The sequence below is a fragment of the Salvelinus namaycush genome, chromosome 16 (genome assembly GCF_016432855.1).
Source record: "Salvelinus namaycush isolate Seneca chromosome 16, SaNama_1.0, whole genome shotgun sequence".
NCBI classification, from domain to species: Eukaryota; Metazoa; Chordata; class Actinopteri; order Salmoniformes; family Salmonidae; genus Salvelinus; species Salvelinus namaycush.
This window is the reverse complement of record NC_052322.1, coordinates 823,170-843,826: the sequence shown is the minus strand read 5'-3', so window position 1 is coordinate 843,826 and position 20,657 is coordinate 823,170. Positions and strand designations below refer to the sequence as shown.

At 42.9% G+C, this 20,657-nt stretch overlaps 1 protein-coding gene across 1 annotated transcript; it reads right to left on the bottom strand.

The window, feature by feature from the left end:
• Positions 1-1,443: 1,443 nt before the first annotated feature.
• Positions 1,444-16,804, bottom strand: LOC120060570. The gene is made up of 12 exons (XM_039009937.1): positions 16,686-16,804; positions 14,913-15,809; positions 14,473-14,653; positions 14,223-14,362; positions 13,382-13,947; positions 6,129-6,402; positions 5,696-5,891; positions 4,853-5,037; positions 4,559-4,654; positions 4,152-4,301; positions 2,484-2,577; positions 1,444-2,009 (listed from the first exon to the last, which is right to left on the bottom strand). The coding sequence occupies exons 2-12, from the start codon at positions 15,751-15,753 to the stop codon at positions 1,946-1,948; spliced, it is 2,787 nt and encodes a 928-aa protein (XP_038865865.1). The 5' UTR covers positions 15,754-15,809; positions 16,686-16,804; the 3' UTR covers positions 1,444-1,945.
• Positions 16,805-20,657: the final 3,853 nt, after the last annotated feature.

Sequence of the window (20,657 nt, the reverse complement as noted above, 5' to 3'; positions counted from 1 at the left end):
CAATCGAGAGCATCCTGTCGGGCTGTATCACCGCCTGGTACGGCAACTGCTCCGCCCACAACCGTAAGGCTCTCCAGAGGGTAGTGAGGTCTGCACAACGCATCACCGGGGGCAAACTACCTGCCCTCCAGGACACCTACACCACCCGATGTCACAGGAAGGCCATAAAGATCATCAAGGACAACAACCACCCAAGCCACTGCCTGTTCACCCCGCTATCATCCAGAAGGCGAGGTCAGTACAGGTGCATCAAAGCAGAGAGACTGAAAAACAGCTTCTATCTCAAGGCCATCAGACTGTTAAACAGCCACCACTAACATTTAGTGGCCGCTGCCAACATACTGACTCAACTCCAGCCACTTTAATAATGGGAATTGATGGAAATTATGTAAAAATGTACCACTAGCCACTTTAAACAATGCCACTTAATATAATGTTTACATACCCTACATTACTCATCTCATATGTATATACTGTACTCTATATCATCTACTGCATCTTGCCATCTTTATGTAATACATGTATCACTAGCCACTTTAAACTATGCCACTTTATGTTTACATACCCTACATTACTCATCTCATATGTATATACTGTACTCTATGCCATCTACTGCATCTTGCCTATGCCGTTCTGTACCATCACTCATTCATATATCTTTATGTACATATTCTTTATCCCGTTACACTTGTGTGTATAAGGTAGTAGTTGTGGAATTGTTAGGTTAGATTACTTGTTGGTTATTACTGCATTGTCAGAACTAGAAGCACAAGCATTTCGCTACACTCGCATTAACATCTGCTAACCATGTGTATGTGACAAATAAAATTTGATTTGAACTTTACAGAATGATATACAAGACATGAGGAAAAAAATTTAATAAAAAAAAAACATTAACCGGTTCTTATGATTTGAAAATTAACTTTGATTGTTTTGTGTAGGGCAGTGATTGAAATCATCAAAGACCACTTTGTCTTATTCTATTTCAAGGAGCTGATCAAAGTCAATGCACTTCCATCAGATGGAAAAGAGAACCATAAAAAGGACAGCCTGGTTTTTGCTCAGAATTTCAACTAACATTTCTGCAAACCTATAATAACTTCCATTGGTGTCTTCACATTAAACATTGTGTTTACTGTTGATTGTTTTCATTGTTGCTTCTGCACACAGGTTCCCCCAGAGAACATTTAAAACATATTTACACACAAGGCTTCCACAGACATTGTTATAGTTCCTCTACAAAATACTAAATCAGATCATGCCTAATTTGACCTCATAAAAGTAGAAAGGCACAATAGTGGTTTGCAAGCCAGCTAGCACACAAACCATTATAAAACAGTTTCAAATTGATACTGATCGATCATCTCAATTATGAAAATACTATTCTTATCAAATCATTATTTGTAAACGTTTTTTTTTTGGGGGGGGGGGGGGGGGGGGGAATTACCATAAAATAGCTTTGTGCTTATAAAGGACTCCATAGCTCCAAGTAGAGGAGAGAGGCTCCATATGCATATTGTCTTTCATATTCCTTTTCCTCAACTAATAGAATGTCAACACGAATTCTGACCAACACTCATCACTGGTTAATCACAAGCATTCACATTTTAACTAAATAAATCTACATCACTTTTAGTACCGGTAACTCATGATTACTTTTGAGATTGGTAGTCTTGTTACTTTATACACTTTCAGATCTGTTTAAGAGAGAACGTTTTACATTTGAAGGAAAACGCAGGCACAGGACTGTATTACCATGATTACATAGCAGTAAATCTAGTGCAACATTGACTGAATTATGATGGAGGGAATGTAAAAAGATGGTAATTCATACACATGAACAAAAATGGTGCTGGTCTCTTGTCTAGCGGGATATCCCTATTCAAAAATCAGACAGAAGAATACACACCAGAGCTAAGAAATGCTCCCTCATATGCACACGCACTTAAAGTTCTGAAGGGCCCTCTTCAGTTTCATTCAGCTCCATGGAGTAATAGTCCAATGGTCGCCTAAGGATAAAAGCACACACAACAATCATCATTACAGTATAATTCTCTAAATTAGTTCATAACTTTGACCCTGAATAATTCAAATAAAGTATTTTGAATGAATATCAAAAGGACACATTTCTTATTGCTGGAGCAGTCAGAATACTGGATCACCTTGAAGAGCTCACATTTAAGCTTTTCTGAGAACTGCAACAATGGCACCACATGATTATGTGTCAGAAGGGTGAGGTTGAGGCAGGAAAATTTGAGCTAATCATGTTTCTATCCACTTGGGAGTAAAAGGCCTAACTGTGTGACTCCATTATGTACAGTTGCATAACGTGAAATGATGCCTCTTCACTTAACCACTGAGCCAAACTGAAAACTTGAGCATTTGTGCATACATATTCTATGCATGTCTGAGTATGCATGCACATTTGGGACTGTATGTGTGCTTGCGAATGCATGCATGCGTGTGTGTGTGTGTGGTCTCACCTCTTTTTGTAGAGGTAGGTAAAGAGGGCTGCTCCCAGTCCCAGTAGCAGTAGAGCTCCCAGCACCAGGCCAATCTGCAGGCCCAGGGCAGACTCTGAGAAGAAACACCATCAGTCAGCTAAGCTTAGTCCTGGACTAAAAAGCAGTTTAAAAAAATTGAGCTTCTCTAGGCTTATAGAGAAGGCTTAATCTGTGTCTCGGGAAACCGCCTCATAGGAAATAAACCTGTGCATTGAACTACACCTCTCAAACTGAGCATGTTCGACTCAAACGTTATTAGCCAACGTTCACTTTATAAAAACATCAGGAGAGCTCTGCGTCTGCTAGGGTTAATGACACGTGTATATATAACACAGACAAAAGTATGTGGACACCCAGACAAATCCACAAATTTTGAATATTTCAGCCACACCAGTTGCTGACAGGTGTATAAAATTGAGCACACAGCCATGCAATCTCCATAGACAAACATTGGCAATAGAATGGCCCGTACTGAAGAGCTCAGTGACTTTCAACGTGGCACCGTCATAGGATGCCACCTTTCCAACAAGTCAGTTGGTCAAATGTCTGCCCTGCTAGAGCCGCCCCGGTCAACTGTAAGTGCTGTTATTGTGAAGTGGAAACTTCTAGGAGCAACAACGGCTCAGCCACAAAGTGGCAGGCCACACAAGTGGAAGAACTTGACTGGCCTGCTCAGAGCCCTGACCTCAACCCCATCAAACACCTTTGGGAGGAATTGGAAGACCGACTGCAAGGCAGGCCTAATTGCCCAACATCAGTGCCTGAACTCACTAATGCTCTTGTGGCTGGATGGAAGCAAGTCTCCGCAGCAATGTTCCAACATCTAGCGGAAAGCCGTCCTAGAAAAGCGACTCCATATTATTGCCCATGACTTTGAAATGAGATGTTTGATGAGCAGGTGTCCACATACACTACATGACCAAAAGTATCTGAGGAGTTTCCATGACTATTGACTGTCTAAATCTGAACAAAGATTGCCACCTTCTGGAGAATAGAGAAATTGTGTTACGAATACTGTATCAGTCCTACATTGGAAAACTTTGCACAGATGTCCAATGCTGAATAACAGAAATGCTAAATCTTGAGGCAGCTGCAGCAGCTATAGCGAGTCTATCCCACTGGAATAACAGAAGAGTAGAGTTGGGTGCAAAAAAGAAAGTATAACGCAGAAGGATTAAACTCAATGCCTCTAGGGCTGTTCTGTGGGTTGGTTTGTTTTCATTCCATCCAATATCCTTGGCTTTGATTGGCTGGTAGCCCAGTTTAGCGGTTTTTCATTGCTTCATATCTGATAGGGCTCATACTATTCAACACTCGTGGTGTTTAGTTGTGTGTGTCCTGAGTTAAAGCAATGAGATATCCTTCAATCGTGTTGGGTAATATTCAGCCATGTTTGCTCACACATATCAAGAGCGCTATGTCCAGGTATTCAATCAAGGTTTAGTGGTAGTGTTGTGTTCAGGCTGCAAGTGCTGGGCTCAGACCAGGGTTGTGTTCATTAGGGCACACTGTAGAAAAACATTTCAAAAAGCTGTGCAGCGGAAAATGAAAACCTACCCATTTCGGACAGTTTTCTTCCGTTTCGTGCCTAGTGAGCACAACCCAGGTTAGTGAATGTTGTTCAGGTGTGTGTGGGGGGGGGCTCACCAGTGCTCATGCTTCGGTCAGTAGCCGGGTCGGTACAGGTGTCCCCCTGGGTGAGGGAGGTCTGGAGGATGAGGGCCCTCTGATGGTCCGACAGGGCCTGGATGTTCCCCAGTACACGGAGCCACCCGGCCACACAGGAGAAGTTGGCCACTGAAACACACACACACACAAAAGGTGGGTTCTCCAGTTTAAACAGAGATTAAAACACATTGGTAATGTTACAAAGTGAAATGACTGACAGGAAACATAAAACCAAAACCCATATTCTCAACACTGGATGACAAAAAAAACTGAGTATTGCTATGTGCATGAATATCAATGACCAAATGTGTTATACATGTGCTCGTGTTTGCAACTGTGTGTGTGTGTGTGTGTGTCGTCTCTGTAATGCTAGTGTTGTGTCTCACCCTGCAGGTAAAGGGCAGAGATCCCACAGTGACATCTTTCCTCTAGATAGCCAGCCACATCCATCTCACTGTGACCCTGCACCAGTCCACTGCAGTCTGACAGAGAAAGTAAAAGATTGATAGAGAGAAAGAAGGAAAGATAAAGAGAGTAAGAGTTCGTATGGTTAAGGAAGGTACATAAGCCATTAGAGATACTAATGAGTTGAGACCACATGATCGAACAGCATTATGTATCACGCACTTTAACATCACGAAAAGCCCAATTTCCCAAGAAATACGGATGACATGGCTTACTTCCTGGGTGCTCCTGCCAATCACCGGAGAGGGGAGCCAGGCATAGGTTGAGGTCGCTGGAGAAAGCGGGGCTGGGGCAGATGTTGGTCAGGCGCGGGGTGGGGGAGGAGCTGGTCCAGGAGGAGGGGCTTCTCGCCTCGCAACAGGAGCAACGGCTGAGAGACACGGGACCGTCCTCCACTGACCTGTGGTGTACAAACAGAGGCACACACACACAAAACAATCTTTAGTTACAGTAACAAAAGACTGACTAGCTTGACCTAACCTATACGAGGAGTGGCCAAACTTTCTGGCCCCGAGGGACATATCAGGATTATGAAATTCAACGGAGGGCCGCACAGATTTTTTGGAGACCGATTTCCTCGCCAAAATCAATTTGCAAGCCAGAAAAAGTGCAGTTATTTCAAAATATAAGTCCATTATCATTTTTACATACTTTATAATAATTGTGCAGATAACAGCACCAGAATTGCAATTTTGCTGTGTTTTGTGTGTGTATCAGTAGTCCCTCCTTACGTCTTCTATGCGGCTGGTGAATGTTGTAGAGGAAAATAGAAAACATGTTTATACCTTTCTGGAATGGGGTCATAATAGCTAATAGCTCTTACTGTTCAAAAGCTAGAAACCGCTCCGTTTGTCCCAACAGCTAATAGTCGATATCGTAGGTTACTCACGTAACCACGGTTCTATGAAATAAGCGGCACATTCTGTTAACTACAAAATATTTTTCTGGAACCTTCTGGCGGCCCAAACCAAACTTTTGGCCGGCCTTGCCTACACCTTGACCAAATAGTTTTATTACCAGTAGTACACAAAGCAAATACAAGTAAATGTAATTCCTACCTGAGTACAGGCATCACCTGCTGCCCTCTGGTGGCAGAGAGTTTAATGAGCAATCTCAGGTCATCACTGAACACTAGTGTGTCACGAAGAGTGCTGTTGGTTAGGGTGGTACCAGCTCTACACACAGTGACTGTGTCAGAACACAGGACTACAGCCCCATTGGCCGGAATTGTGGCCCCCTTGGGAAACACCTGGTCTGTGTGGAAGAAGAGAGCGAGAAAACCAAAAGTGGTGGTGAGGGAGGGAATATATTGTTTAATTTGTGCCATTAATCTTTTCAGGGTAGTGTTCATTAGGGCAACAAAACGTTTACAAACATAAAAATAAAAATGAGTACTTCTCATTGATTAATTTCAGATAGTTCCTCCTGTTACACTCTGTTTTAGACCATTGTCTCCTGATTTGTGCCTAGGAAACATGACCCTGATCTCACCTGCTCCTGTGATGTTCCCGATGAGGTAGAAGCCGTTATGGTCTGTGATTCCGGTCAGAGGGAGGGCCATAGTCGTACCGGCGCGATACTCTTCAAACACAGTCAGGACCAGGCCCTGTAGAGAAGTCAGGGGCGATCCTAACAGCTCCACAAACCCGCTCTGCTGGCTGTGGTTGGTCCAGTGGGCACCGCCCACCTCACTGATGACCACACCCTCAGGGGGAGGGGGTGGGCGGGGACAAGAGTTCTCCCTCAGAGGTGTGGGTGGGGCCACCTGAAGAACAATATAATGGATTGGATTTCAATTGGCAAGGTCATCGAAATCGTTAAAAGGTTTTTAAAAACAATTCTAATAAATACAACAGTTGGACAATGGATGAAGATACTCCAATTTTTATAATGCATCAGATATTGACTGAATTATAGCACATAAAACATTTTGCTGGCACGGACAAATAACGAATGATGTTCATGGATTTTGGTGGGAATTCAGTTATTCAATTTGTCATCAAATTTCATATTTTTTTCTTAGAATGCACTCATATCCACATTTTGTTTTTGTATTAGTTTCTTTATTTTAACACAAAATAAAGACCTAAGTGCCTCATTTGCATAAATACACTGGGTTTACATACACTTAGGTTGGAGTCATTAAAACATGTTTTTCAACCACTCCACGAATTTCTGTTTTTGCTTTGTCATTACAGGGTATTGTGTAGATTGAGGAAAACAACTATTTAATCAATATTAGAATAAGGTTGTAACGTAACAAAATGTGGAAAAAGGCATGGGGTCTGAATAGTTTCCAAATCCAATGTACAGTTGAAGTCGGAAGTTTACATTCACTTAGGTTGGAGTCAATTAAACTCGTTTTTCAACCACTCCACAAATTTCTTGTTAACAAACTATAGTTTTGGCAAGTCGGTTAGGACATCTACTTTGTGCATGACACAGATAATCTTCCCAACAATTGTTTATAGACAGTGAAATAATCTGTATCACAATTCCAGTGTGTCAGAAGTTTACAGACACTAAGTTGACCGTGCCTTTAAACAGCTTGGAAAATTCCAGAAAATTCCATCATAGCTTTAGAAGCTTTGTAGACCTCTACAAGTCTGGTTCATAATTGGGAGCAATTTCAAAACGCCTGAAGGTACCACGTTTATCTGTACAAACAATAGTACGCAAGTATAAACATCATGGGTTCTGTCTCCTAGAGATGAACGTACTCTGGTGTGAAAAGTGCAAATCAATCCCAGAACAGCAGCAAAGGACCTTGTGAAGATGCTGGAGGAAACAGGTACAAAAGCATCTATATCTACAGTAAAACAAGTCCTATATCGACATAACCTGAAAGGCCGCTCAGCAAGGAAGAAGCCACTTCTCCAAAACCGCAATAAAAAAGCCAGACTACGGTTTGCAACTGCACATGGGGACAAAGATCGTACTTTTTGGAGAAATGTCCTCTGGTCTGATGAAACAAAAATAGAACTGTTTGGCCATAATGACCATTGTTATGTTTGGAGGAAAAAAGGGGAGGCTTGCAAGCCGAAGAACACCATCCCAACCATGAAGCACGGGGGTGGCAGCATCATGTTGTGGGGGTGCTTTGCTGCAGGAGGGACTGGTGCACTTCACAAAATAGATGGCATCATGAGGTAGGAAAATTATGTGGATATATTGAAGCAACATCTCAAGACATCAGTCAGGAAGTTAAAGCTTGGTCACAAATGGGTCTTCCAAATGGACAATGACCCCAAGCATACTTCCAAAGTTGTGGCAAAATGGCTTAAGGACAACAAAGTCAAGGTATTGGAGTGGCCATCACAAAGCCCTGACCTCAATCCTGTAGAAAATGTATGGGCGGAACTGAAAAAGCATGTGCGAGCAAGGAGGCCTACAAACCGGATTCAGTTACACCAGCTCTGTCAAGAGGAATGGGCCAAAATTCACCCAATTTATTGTGGGAAGCTTGTGGAAGGCTACCCAAAACATTTGACCCAAGTTAAACAATTTAAAGGCAACGCTACCAAATACTAATAGAGTGTCTGTAAACTTCTGACCCACTGGGAATGTGATGAAAGAAATAAAAGCTGAATAAATCATTCTCTACCATTATTCTGACATTTCACATTCTTAAAATAAAGTGGTGATCCTAACTGACCTAAGTCAGGGAATTTTTACTTGGATTAAATGTCAGGAACCTCCGACAGATTAACATAAAGGGGTTGAACAGGTCTACAATGGCCAAACACTTGCTCTGTCCACCCTTGAAGTAGATAAAGGTGTACCACAGGGGTTGATTTTGGGACTTGTTCTCGTCACTATTTATATAAACACCATTGGTCAATCTGTTAAAAATTGTTAACTACATCTATATGCGGATAATACTATTATGTATGCTATTGCGCTGACTGTTGATCTGGCTGTCAGAACTACAGTCAGAATGTATAGCTATGCAACATTTGGATTCATATGGATTTGACATAAATATATAGAAGAGCTGGTTACAAAGCGATGATTTAAAGTTGTCTTTTTCTACAGAAACATATTGTGCCTTTCTGAGCAGTAGGAAGCAGACTATTCACTCAACCTTTTAATCTGTTGATTATGGTGATATTATTTTTGATCAAAGTACAGCTGCTACTACCAACTGTGTGGCTCAGATGGTAAAGCACGGCGCTTGTAATTCCAGGGTTGTTTGTTCGATTCCCACGGGGGACCAGTACAAAAAAGCATGCACTCACTACTGTAAGTCGCTCTGGATAAGAGTCTACTAAATGTAAAATGTACTACTCTTAAACCTTTGGATGCCATCTACCATAGTGCCCTTTGTTATGTTACAGGTTTGATACTCATCACTTCATCGAAAGGTTGGCTGGACTTCACTAAAGTAGATCTCTACTCCCAGACCAGACTATTTGCTTTGTCCCCCCCCCCGCTGCTGCTACTCTCTGTTATTAACTATGCATAGTCACTTTAATAACTCTACCTACATGTACATATTACCTCAACACTGGTGCCCCCACACATTGACTCTGTACCGGTATCCCCTGTATACAGCCCCGCTATTGTTATTTACAGCTGCTCTTTAATTATTAGTATTTTTTGTTGTTGTATTTTTCTTAAAACTGCATTGTTGGTTAAGTGCTTGTAAGTAAGTACACTGCTCAAAAAAATAAAGGGAACACTTAAACAACACAATGTAACTCCAAGTCAATCACACTTCTGTGAAATCAAACTGTCCACTTAGGAAGCAACACTGATTGACAATACATTTCACATGCTGTTGTGCAAATGGAATAGACAACAGGTGGAAATTATAGGCAATTAGCAAGACACCCCCAATAAAGGAGTGGTTCTGCAGGTGGTGACCACAGACCACTTCTCAGTTCCTATGCTTCCTGGCTGATGTTTTGGTCACTTTTGAATGCTGGCGGTGCTTTCACTCTAGTGGTAGCATGAGACGGAGTCTACAACCCACACAAGTGGCTCAGGTAGTGCAGCTCATCCAGGATGGCACATCAATGCGAGCTGTGGCAAGAAGGTTTGCTGTGTCTGTCAGCGTAGTGTCCAGAGCATGGAGGCGCTACCAGGAGACAGGCCAGTACATCAGGAGATGTGGAGGAGGCCGTAGGAGGGCAACAACCCAGCAGCAGGACCGCTACCTCCGCCTTTGTGCAAGGAGGAGCATTGCCAGAGCCCTGCAAAATGACCTCCAGCAGGCCACAAATGTGCATGTGTCGGCTCAAACGGTCAGAAACAGACTCCATGAGGGTGGTATGAGGGCCCGGCGTCCACAGGTGGGGGTTGTGCTTACAGCCCAACACCGTGCAGGACGTTTGGCATTTGCCAGAGAACACCAAGATTGGCAAATTTGCCACTGGCGCCCTGTGCTCTTCACAGATGAAAGCAGGTTCACACTGAGCACATGTGACAGACGTGACAGAGTCTGGAGACGCCGTGGAGAACGTTCTGCTGCCTGCAACATCCTCCAGCATGACCGGTTTGGCGGTGGGTCAGTCATGGTGTGGGGTGGCATTTCTTTGGGGGGCCGCACAGCCCTCCATGTGCTCACCAGAGGTAGCCTGACTGCCATTAGGTACCGAGATGAGATCCTCAGACCCCTTGTGAGACCATATGCTGGTGCGGTTGGCCCTGGGTTCCTCCTAATGCAAGACAATGCTAGACCTCATGTGGCTGGAGTGTGTCAGCAGTTCCTGCAAGAGGAAGGCATTGATGCTATGGACTGGCCCGCCCATTCCCCAGACCTGAATCCAATTGAGCACATCTGGGACATCATGTCTCGCTCCATCCACCAACGCCACGTTGCACCACAGACTGTCCAGGAGTTGGCGGATGCTTTAGTCCAGGTCTGGGAGGAGATCCCTCAGGAGACCATCCGCCACCTCATCAGGAGCATGCCCAGGCGTTGTAGGGAGGTCATACAGGCACGTGGAGGCCACACACACTACTGAGCCTCATTTTGACTTGTTTTAAGGACATTACAAAGTTGGATCAGCCTGTAGTGTGGTTTTCCACTTTAATTTTGAGTGTGACTCCAAATCCAGACCCCAATGGGTTGATAAATTTGATTTCCATTGATCATTTTTGTGTGATTTTGTTGTCAGCACATTCAACCATGTAAAGAAAAAAGTATTTAATAAGAATATTTCATTCATTCAGATCTAGGATGTGTTATTTTAGTGTTCCCTTTATTTTTTTGAGCAGTGTATTTCACTGTAAGGTCTACCTCTTGTATTCGGCGCATGTGACAAATAAAATTAGATTTTTGTTTCCAAGGGCCTACTTCATAAACTCCCATCTTATCAAACTTTGCTGTTGAAGTATAGACATCCGAGTTGCCTAACCTGTTCACAGGATTGGTTAACTTGGGATTCCTAGGGTCTCCACCAAACTTGGTAAATCTGCTTTTAGTTTTAATGCACCGTATATCCGAACAAAATTCTATTTTATCTTGATGTTTTGGTGCCGTTCTGGCAATTTAAAGTATTGATTGGGGACTTATTTATGGAGGAATGTAATTGTTTTTCGTGATGCTTTATTTGTGCTTCCGATTACTATTTTTGTATTTTAACACATATCTTTTGTGTATAATGTATGTTGTATTATACAGGGTGCATTTGAAAAACAGACCTCGGTCTCAATATGTATTCCCTGTTAAAAAAAGTAAAAACATAGAAAAAGGGTGTCAATAGAAGGATACCCTTGGATGAAAAAAATCAACATGCTTGGCTCTAGATTACACCTATCTAAACATACTTCACATTGTTGTGAGATCAGACATAATGTCACTATAATCTGAGTTTTCATTTTTGGAAGTTGCTTTCATTTCAGGGCAACTAATTTGTAAACATTTCAACTGTATTAAATTAGTACTTTTTTTGGTGATGTAAGTGTCGAGACGGTGCGTTAAATCCCAGACGAAGCTTTCTTATTATATTCAACGGAAAGACAATATATTCCATTGATCCCATTTCAGCCATTACCACGGTGTGTTTGACAGGTCATTACAAATCAAATCAAATTTTATTTGTCACATACACATGATTAGCAGATGTTAATGCGAGTGTAGCGAAATGCTTGTTCTTCTAGTTCCAACCATGCAGTAATATACAATAATTTCCGCGGTCGTAACGTTAACCGGAAAAAAAACAAACATATTGTGATCAAAATGACAAATTTCACTGAAAAGTGACAAGTTTGCAACCTAGTAATAATAACCTAATAATTCAAATTTTGATTAAAAGGCAAATGCATTTGCAGCTTGACATTAGAACCATGCTGACACGGGGGCAGAAGGGAAAGCTGTTTGTATCGCTGGCTGGCTTTATGGAGAATGCGTCGACGCAGCTGCAGGGAACTGCATTTTTCTCAAAACGGTGCAGAGGTAAAGATGGTTTTGCTTTGGCTAGGTAACTGCTGTTTGACTTGTCATGAAACTAAACTAGAGGTTTAATCGCAGTGCTGAGCTAGTGCGTAACAGTCATTTCTTGTATGACATGTGTTTGTAGAATGTTAAGTCCCCTATTGACCGAGGTGAATGAAGCTACAGCAACAAGGTAATAATGGCTGGAGTCAACATTGCTTGCTGTTCTCCAAATGGCATTTTAATTGGGCTTAGTTTGGCACAAACATTGACCTGAAAGATTGGTTCAGATTTAGTCCAGTCCAAATCTGAACCAATCATAGACGTTGATGTTTCAAAAGTTTGGACAGCAGAGTAGAGTACAGTCCTATACCGAAGAATATAATAGAGTTCAGTACAGAAGAGCACATGAGTTGAGCACAGTATAATAATGTACTGAACCGTACTCTACTTTATAGAACTCAACTGTACTCTGTGCTGTACTTTGATGTCCCAACTTGTGAAACAGACGTCTATGATTGGTTCAGATTTGGTCCAGATTTGGTCCAACCAAATGTGGTCTTGTTTGGGGCTGAAGATCATTCAAATAATAGCCAGTGTGTAGAATAATACCCAAATTTACAAAGGAGAATATTGCATTTTTTTTACCTTTGTGTACCTATTCAGGTTATAGTTGCCATGAAGATAATTACATTCATATCCATTATTATGCATTTCTGTATAGTACAGATCAGGGACCCATGTTGCAATTCCGTTACCGGGTGTAAATCCACTTCACTTACTGTAGTTCATTAACCAAAATATATTTTTTCTAATTCAGTTGTCATATCATAGTTGAAACCCCATTCTTTATGCAGACTTTGAATCTTAAATTGGAGCAGAGTGTTTGGAAAATGTGGTTACGTAAAAAACTGAAGGAAATTTTTGCCAAAATTCTGTTACCGAACTTTGGATCTGCCCAGTTCCTATGGTAAATAAGTTTTTGTAAAAATGTCTGTAAATTGTTAAAAGTAGTTCTTGTGCATAGAGTTGAATAGTTTGTTACATTTTGAAATCAATGGTTATTGTTTGGCATACATTTTAAAGTGAAAATTCTCTCACCGTTACCATGGAATTGCCCAAACACGTATTGAGCAATAATCTCTTTCTCACATGCATATATTGTGACACATTGTGGTAAAGTGCAGTTTTTTACCTGTGTGGAAATAAATCTGGTTTATATTACACTATTTAGGGTGAGCGTGACATACTTTAAGAAAATGTATTACTATTTAAGGTATGCGCAAAGTATATTAAATAGGGCCTCTACTCCATAGGCTGAGTGAAGTATTATGGGTAGGGAAGAGTAATGAGGGATCCTCACCACAAAAGCAGACAGGTCAGCAGGCAGCAGGCCATTACAGCGGCTCAGGGCCTCGTCTCCGGACTGCACCTCTGGGTCCTCCAGCAGGGGGAGCTGTCCTGGGGTCAACGCATCACTCAGCTCCTGGGCGTCCTTGTCCGAGCCCCTCAGCCGGTACACCACCGCGTCCAGCAACCCCTGGGTCGGGATCCCGTTCTGGGAGGCTGAGGGCGGGCCAAAGGCACTGCGGTACAGGGCCACTGCGTCCGGCCCGTTCTGGATGGTGTTGGGAGGCAGGCGAACCGAGGGAGCCGGGACCAGCCTATCACTGCCCACCAGGAAGTAGCCTTGGGCAGTGGTGAAGTGGCCTGTGAGGCTGATCTCACGGTAGGGCTTGCTGTTGTGTCCACTGAACAGGAGGAGCCACACTCCCTGCAGGGAGATGCGGCGGCCCGACGGGTGCCACAGCTCGATGAACTCGCCGTCCTCGGCCGAGCCCGGGTTGTCTGCATTTAGCTCGCTGATCAGGAAGTCACCCCGGGCCCAGGGCGGGAGGTGAGGGGGCACCTCCGTACTCCCAGGGACTACTGAAGGGGATTTAGCAAATATCAAAAGTTCAAAACTCACCACTATTGGGATCGTTTGGTCACTAGTTATATTAAATTGCTCTTATACCTGTGTTTGTAAAGACATGTTGTTTGATTTGATTTCAACTTGATTACAATTATTCTGTTAGACTAATGTTAGACTTCATTAGCTGTGATTGATTAGAAGCTAATTCACTCTCACTAGCCTAAGCACCAATGTGTATCACCAATGTAATGGCGTGTGTCAGTGTGATAGAGAAATATGTAACAATCACCAGTGACGTGAGGACAAATATTTGGCCAGGGGCACTGGTTGGGCTGTCCGGGGGTTTGTGGCGCTTCCCAGAATACACCGGGGTCTCTGGTCCAACTGGCCACACCACAGCGACTGAGGTAGAGGCATCCCTCCCCAAAACTGAGAATGACCAGCAAGGTTAGTACTTCAGCCTAAGATAGAAAGATTAATAGACGGATAGATGGCTGGATGAGTAGATGGATAAATAGATTCAAAGAAGGTTTGATTACCTGGCACTGAGCTGGTAGGGCTGTCTGCCTGGTATGAGGGTCTCTGTGAGGTTGGCACTGGGTTGGTCCCCTGGTCCAACGTACACAAAGGCATCTAAGGGCTGCGTCTGGCTCAGAGGGCTGCCCACAGGGAAGTCGGAGGCCTTGCCACTATACAGCGCCACCGCCCCAGACTCATCTCCTGATGAACAACGCAACACAGCAGAACTTAATCACTCAACAATTCTCACCAACCAACACTTCAGTACAGCAAGTTTCTCGTACAGGAAGTGAAACAAGTTGCGTAGATAGAATTTCACACATACAAAAACACTACAGGCCCAGCTCCTTGACTAGACAGATAATCTCTGCAAGGCCTCCCAATGAACAGATATGAAAAAAACTATTCTACCAATGAAAAGCAGCTTTAATAGGAACTCCTCCAGGTACAGTTCACTGACCTTTCATGTTGTTCTTGTCAATGGTGATGGAGATCAGGCCTTCCCTGGAGTTGGACACGTCCACACTCGCACTGATCGTTTCCGTCCGCCCGTCTAGTACCAGCAGCACTAGAGGTCCTGCAGCCTGGGACTCACTTAGCTCCACAAACCCGTCCACCTGCCCCCCTCCCAGCTTCAGCTCGCTGATACGCGTAGTGGCAGCACTGGATTTAGGGGGTGTGCAGTGGTTGCGTTGGCCAGGTGAAGGTAGGGCCACCTGGAAGCCCCAGCTTTCCCCAGAGACCAGGCACCTTTCGATTGACTCGTCTCCCTCGTGGGCCCCCTCGTCCTCTACGAAGGCCGGCTCCCCAGGGGTCAACGTCTCGGCCAGGACCTCCGCGCCCCCAGACTGCCGCGTCACGTACACGATGGCATCCACCAGCCCCACGGCTGTGGCGTTCATCTTCTCCCCGTAGCGTGTGGCGGACGTGTGGTAAAGCGCAATGGCGTCCGGGCCATTCTGGACGGTGTTGGGCGGGAGGGGGATGGCTGGTTTGGGCTGCATGTCCACCGAGCCAACCAGGAAGAAGCCCCGGTCGTCCGTGGTGTGGCCCTTCAAGTCCAGTACTTTGTAGGCTACATTGCCATTTCCATTGTAGAACACCAGGGTGTAGCCGTCCAGTGAAGCCCTCTGACCACCAGTATGATAGAGCTCAACGAACTCTGTGGTGTCCAGTTTGGGGTTGTCTGCGTTAACCTCACTGATGATGAGGCAGTGATCTCCCTTGACTGACGCAACCAGACACACGGACAGACAAACAGCGTATGCTGTGACCACTTGAAGGGCCAGTCTTCCCATCATGGCTCTCTACTTAACAAAAAATGTCAGTGCTAAAATGCATGGAGGGCAGACGGTCTCTGAAAGATTAAGAAAATGAGGAAGACACTTGAGGCATGAAAACAACTATTGCCTAGAAGTCACAGAAGATAAAATGGAGCTGGAGTGAGGATATCAATTCAACTGTCTTCATCACACAGGGCACCCTCTGAACTGTTTTCTTCGGGTTTGACAAGTACAGACAGATTGAGGACTAGGTTACTGTGGTGCATGTTGCAATCTAGGCTAGTAGAACCTGACATTTGCCCAAAGGGAGCATTGAATGAATGAGTCATCAAAACAAGAATATGATCGGGAATGCATGTCTCTGTCATGAGTCACAGTGAGGATAAATCCTGCATTTCTTGAAAAATCACATGTAGACTACTAGGAAGTGGGTTTCATCCAAAATAATGTATTTATGTTAACATTTGCAAACTGTGCATTTTATTTATTTATTCTCAAAAAAGTGCGAGGGCAGACTTTTTTTCCAATAGTTTCCTGAACCATGAACTAACCAAACGTAGCTGTAATCTTCGGTATGCACTGTTAAAATAAAAATGTGTGTTATTCAATTTTTGATCGTTGCTTACCAAAAGCGTTTCCAGGGAAGCACAACGACGGCAAATATATTGGCTCGACTACGGTACTCGGTAGTGCAAGGAAAACGAAGAAAGTTGCCTGCTAAAAAAATATTAAAATACCCAACTAGGCTACTCTACGTGATTTGTAGTCATATAATGTAAATATTGGAACTGTATTGAATATATTCAGTTAAAATCCCATTCAAGACCACAACTTGTTGCATAGAAGACGCTATTCAAGTCACGGTAAGCTATTGCTTCATCAGCGACGAAACGGTTGTCATTCGAGATCATCAGTGCCACACAGGGTTACAAAGTAGCGACGTGACTTACTGTATTTCAGTGTCCCGTCCGCGACGACGGGATTATCGAAACAATGTTACAATCCAACAGAGAATGAACCCGTTTCTGTATTCCGAGAGAGATATTCGGAAACTTTGTTTCAATCTCTTCCGCTCCCAGCGTTGTGTCCTCATTGACAAAGCACTTTCTCCCCCTGCTCGTGCGTGGGCGGTCGGAGGGGGATGATGCTTGGGTATCGTTCTTGTTATGTGTAACATTCCAGGCCATCCAAGTTCAGCCTTGATTTATATGGCCACTTGACCCCTGACTATTCGCAAGGAATGTGCAACACCTTGGCCACACTAGCAAGTTGGCTATTCCTAGCTGAAATTAAATAGGGCCGGTTGACCTTTTTTTTAATCAAATATGGTCTTGGTTAATGAGCATGAAGAAAAATAGTTCATATATTGTTAAGGTTCACAATTGGCATTTGTCTCTGAATGTAGGGCCAAGTCTACCACTGACTTTCCACGTGTGTTTTTTCCCATTGTTGTTTGGACATTAGAAGTGAGACAATTGTTTTAAATTCCACACAGAATAATTGTCTCTTGCATACTACTTTTAATCATACAGTCAATGATATTTGGGAAACAGTCCTGCCAAACAAGTCGGCTGAGATAAATTGTTGGAAAAATATATTTTTTTAGCCTACAATAACACCTGTGCTTCGATCTGAACTTTTCCTGTTGATGAGGTGGTGTTGAAAACAGCTGACATAAAAAGGATCCAGTGACCAGAGAAATGAGGAACATGTGGTCAAAGTGCGTCTTCTTTTGGCTGCTAATTTACTTGCCTTTTAGTACACGTTAAACCTCAATATTTCAGTCACATTTCCTTCTAATTCTTAAAAGTGACCATTTCCCCAATAAGAACTAGGATATTTGGTTGCAAGATATCAATTTACAAAAGGTATTTCAATTGTTAAGTCCTTGTGGTTCCCTACAAGGCTGGGTCTCTGCATCCGGGGTCTTGCTCTCAGTCTGGGTCATGGTTAATGATCTTGGACTGGACTGTGGTGTAGCCCAATTCTCAAATTAACACATCTCCATATGTGTTTGCAGATGTGAATGTGGGTTTGATGTCCCGGGTCAGCCATACAGAGACAGAACCTCTAACACAACCAGAAGAGTTTGCTGTCCTCTCATTGTACCAGGATGTGTAAAGATATGTACACCTTCATGTTAAATTCACACAATTAACCTGCTGTGGAATGTGAAAGGTTTTTAGAAAAGGCCTAGAAAATGACATTTAGTGAAAAATATGTGGTGTGCTTGTGAGTCTAGAAGTATTTATGGTTATGAAATAGAAATAGTAGTGGTAGTAAATGTCTTTTCATAGGCTGTGTGTTAATTATAGTGACCTTTTTAAGTTCTCAGAATGTTTTAGTTTGAACATTCTGAAAGTTTTGTTGCAGTGATTTCAGTTTATGCTGAATCCTGCATTCGACCATTGAAATGAATGGGGATACAACAAGCTTTATAGTTTATGAAGTAGGAATGATAGCAAAAATCTGTGTTGAAGCCATCTAAGTTGAGTCAGTCTGCACATGTCAACATTGGGGTGGTGTTTGTAGCTGTGGTCAGTAGTTGTTTGGTTGTGTTGCAAGTTATTTGGGCACTACAGTATGGATGTGGTCAGTAGTTGTGGTCAGTAGTTGTGTGGCTCAGTAGTTCTGTGGTCAGTAGTTGTGTGGTGGTGGTCAGTATACAAGCACAGTTTGAATGGTGCTTCTAGCTTAGACGGTTGAAGACTAGTAGCGGACAGAATTTTCCCATTCAAGTCTATGGCACCTGAAATGCATTGGGATTTAGTTGTGTGGTTGTGGTTATTAGTTGTGGTCAGTAGTTGTGGTCAGTAGTACAGTGGCTTGCGAAAGTATTCACCTCCCTTGGCATTTTTCCTATTTTGGTGCCTTACAACCTGGAAGAAATTTCTTGGGGGGGTTTGTATCGTTTGATTTACACAACATGCCTACCACTTTTAAGATGCAAAATATTTTTTATTGTGAAACAAACAAGAAATAAGACAAAAAAACGAATTTGAGTGTGCATAACTATTCACCCTCAAAGTCAATACTTTGTAGAGCCACCTCTTGCAGCTCTAGAATCTCTAGAATCTTGGCACATCTAGCCACTGGGATTTTTGCCCATTTTTCAAGGCAAAACTGCTCCAGCTCCTTCAAGTTGGATGGGTTCCGCTGGTGTACATCAATCTTTAAGTCATACCACAGATACTCAATTGGATTGAGGTCTGGGTTTTGACTAGGCCATTCCAAGACATTTAAATGTTTCCCCTTAAACCACTCGAGTGTTGCTTTAGCAGTATGCTTAGGGTCATTGTCCTGCTGGAAGGTGAACCTCTGTCCCAGTCTCAAATATCTGGAAGACTGAAACAGGTTTCCCTCAAGAATTCCCCTGTATTTAGCGCCATCCATCATTCCTTCAATTCTGACGAGTTTCCCAGTTCCTGCTGATGAAAAAGGGTGATCGGTGATGAGAGCTGTTGGGTTTGCGCCAGACATAGCGTTTTCTTTGATGGTCATTCAGCTAAATTTTAGTCTTGTCTGATCAGAGTACCTTCTTCCATATGTTTAGGGAGTCTCCCACAAGCCTTTTGGCAAACACCAAACATATTTGCTTATTTTCTTCTGGCCACTCTTCCGTAAAGCCCAGCTCTGTGGAGTGTATGGCTTAAAGTGGTCCTATGGACAGATACTCCAATCTCCGCTGTGGAGCTTTGCAGCTCCTTTAGGGTTATCTTTGGTCTCTTTGTTGCCTCTGATTAATGCCCTTTTTGCCTGGTCTGAGTTTTGGTGGGCGGCCCTCTCTTGGCAGGTTTGTGGATTTAATTGTGCTCTGTGGGATGTTCAAAGTTTCAGATATTTTTCTATAATCCAACCCTGATCTGTACTTCTCCACAACTTTGTCCCTGATCTGTTTGGAGAGCTCCTTGGTCTTCATAGTGCTGCTTGCTTGGCGGTGCCCCTTGCTTAGTGGTGTTGCAGACTCTGGGGCCTTTCAGAACAGGTGTAAATATACTGAGATCATGTGACACTTAGATTGCACACAGGTGGACTTTATTTAACTAATTATGTAACTTCTGAAGGTAATTGGTTGCACCACATCTTATTTAGGGGCTTCATAGCAAAGGGAAAATGGCATTTCTTTTCATTTCACTATTATGTCTATGTCCATTACATGAAATCCAAATAAAAATCAATTTAAATTACAGGTTGTAATGCAACAAAATAGGAAAAATGGCAAGAGAGCTGAATACATTTGCAAGGCACTTTAGTCTCATCTAGTGGGCGGCAGTTGTGTGGTTCATTATTTGTTGTCAATAGGGGTCAGTAGTTGTGTGGTTCAGTAATTGTGTGTTCAGTGGTTGTGGTCAGTATACAAGCACACTATCCCAGACCGGAAGCGACCAGACTTTTTCCCATTAAAATTTATGGCACCTGAAATACATTTGGATTAAGAAAATGTGGTTGTAGTGTCCAAAGTCTAAGAAGTAGACTTCACCAGTGCCAATCAGCAGTTTTAACGTTGTTTTGGTGTTGGTAGCTTGTTTTGGTATCAAAAAGCTGTATACAAGCAACATATTCCAGACCGGTCTGCACATTTTAAAGTTTGAATGGCGTTTCAAAACGGTTGAAGACTAGTTACACGGCAAATATTTCCCATTCAAGTCTATGGCCATTGCAATCAAATCACATTGTATTTGTCACATGCACCGAATACAACAGGTGTACAGTGAAATGCTTACTTACAAGCCCTTAACCAACAATAGAGTTGAGAAAAATACAAAAAGAATAGAGATAAGAATAACAAATAGTTAAAGAGCAGCAGTAAATAACAATAGCTGGGCTATATACAGTGGGTACTGGTACAGAGTCAATGTGTCAATGTGTGGGGGCACCGATGTCGAGGTAATTATGTACAATTATGTAGGTTGAGTTATTAA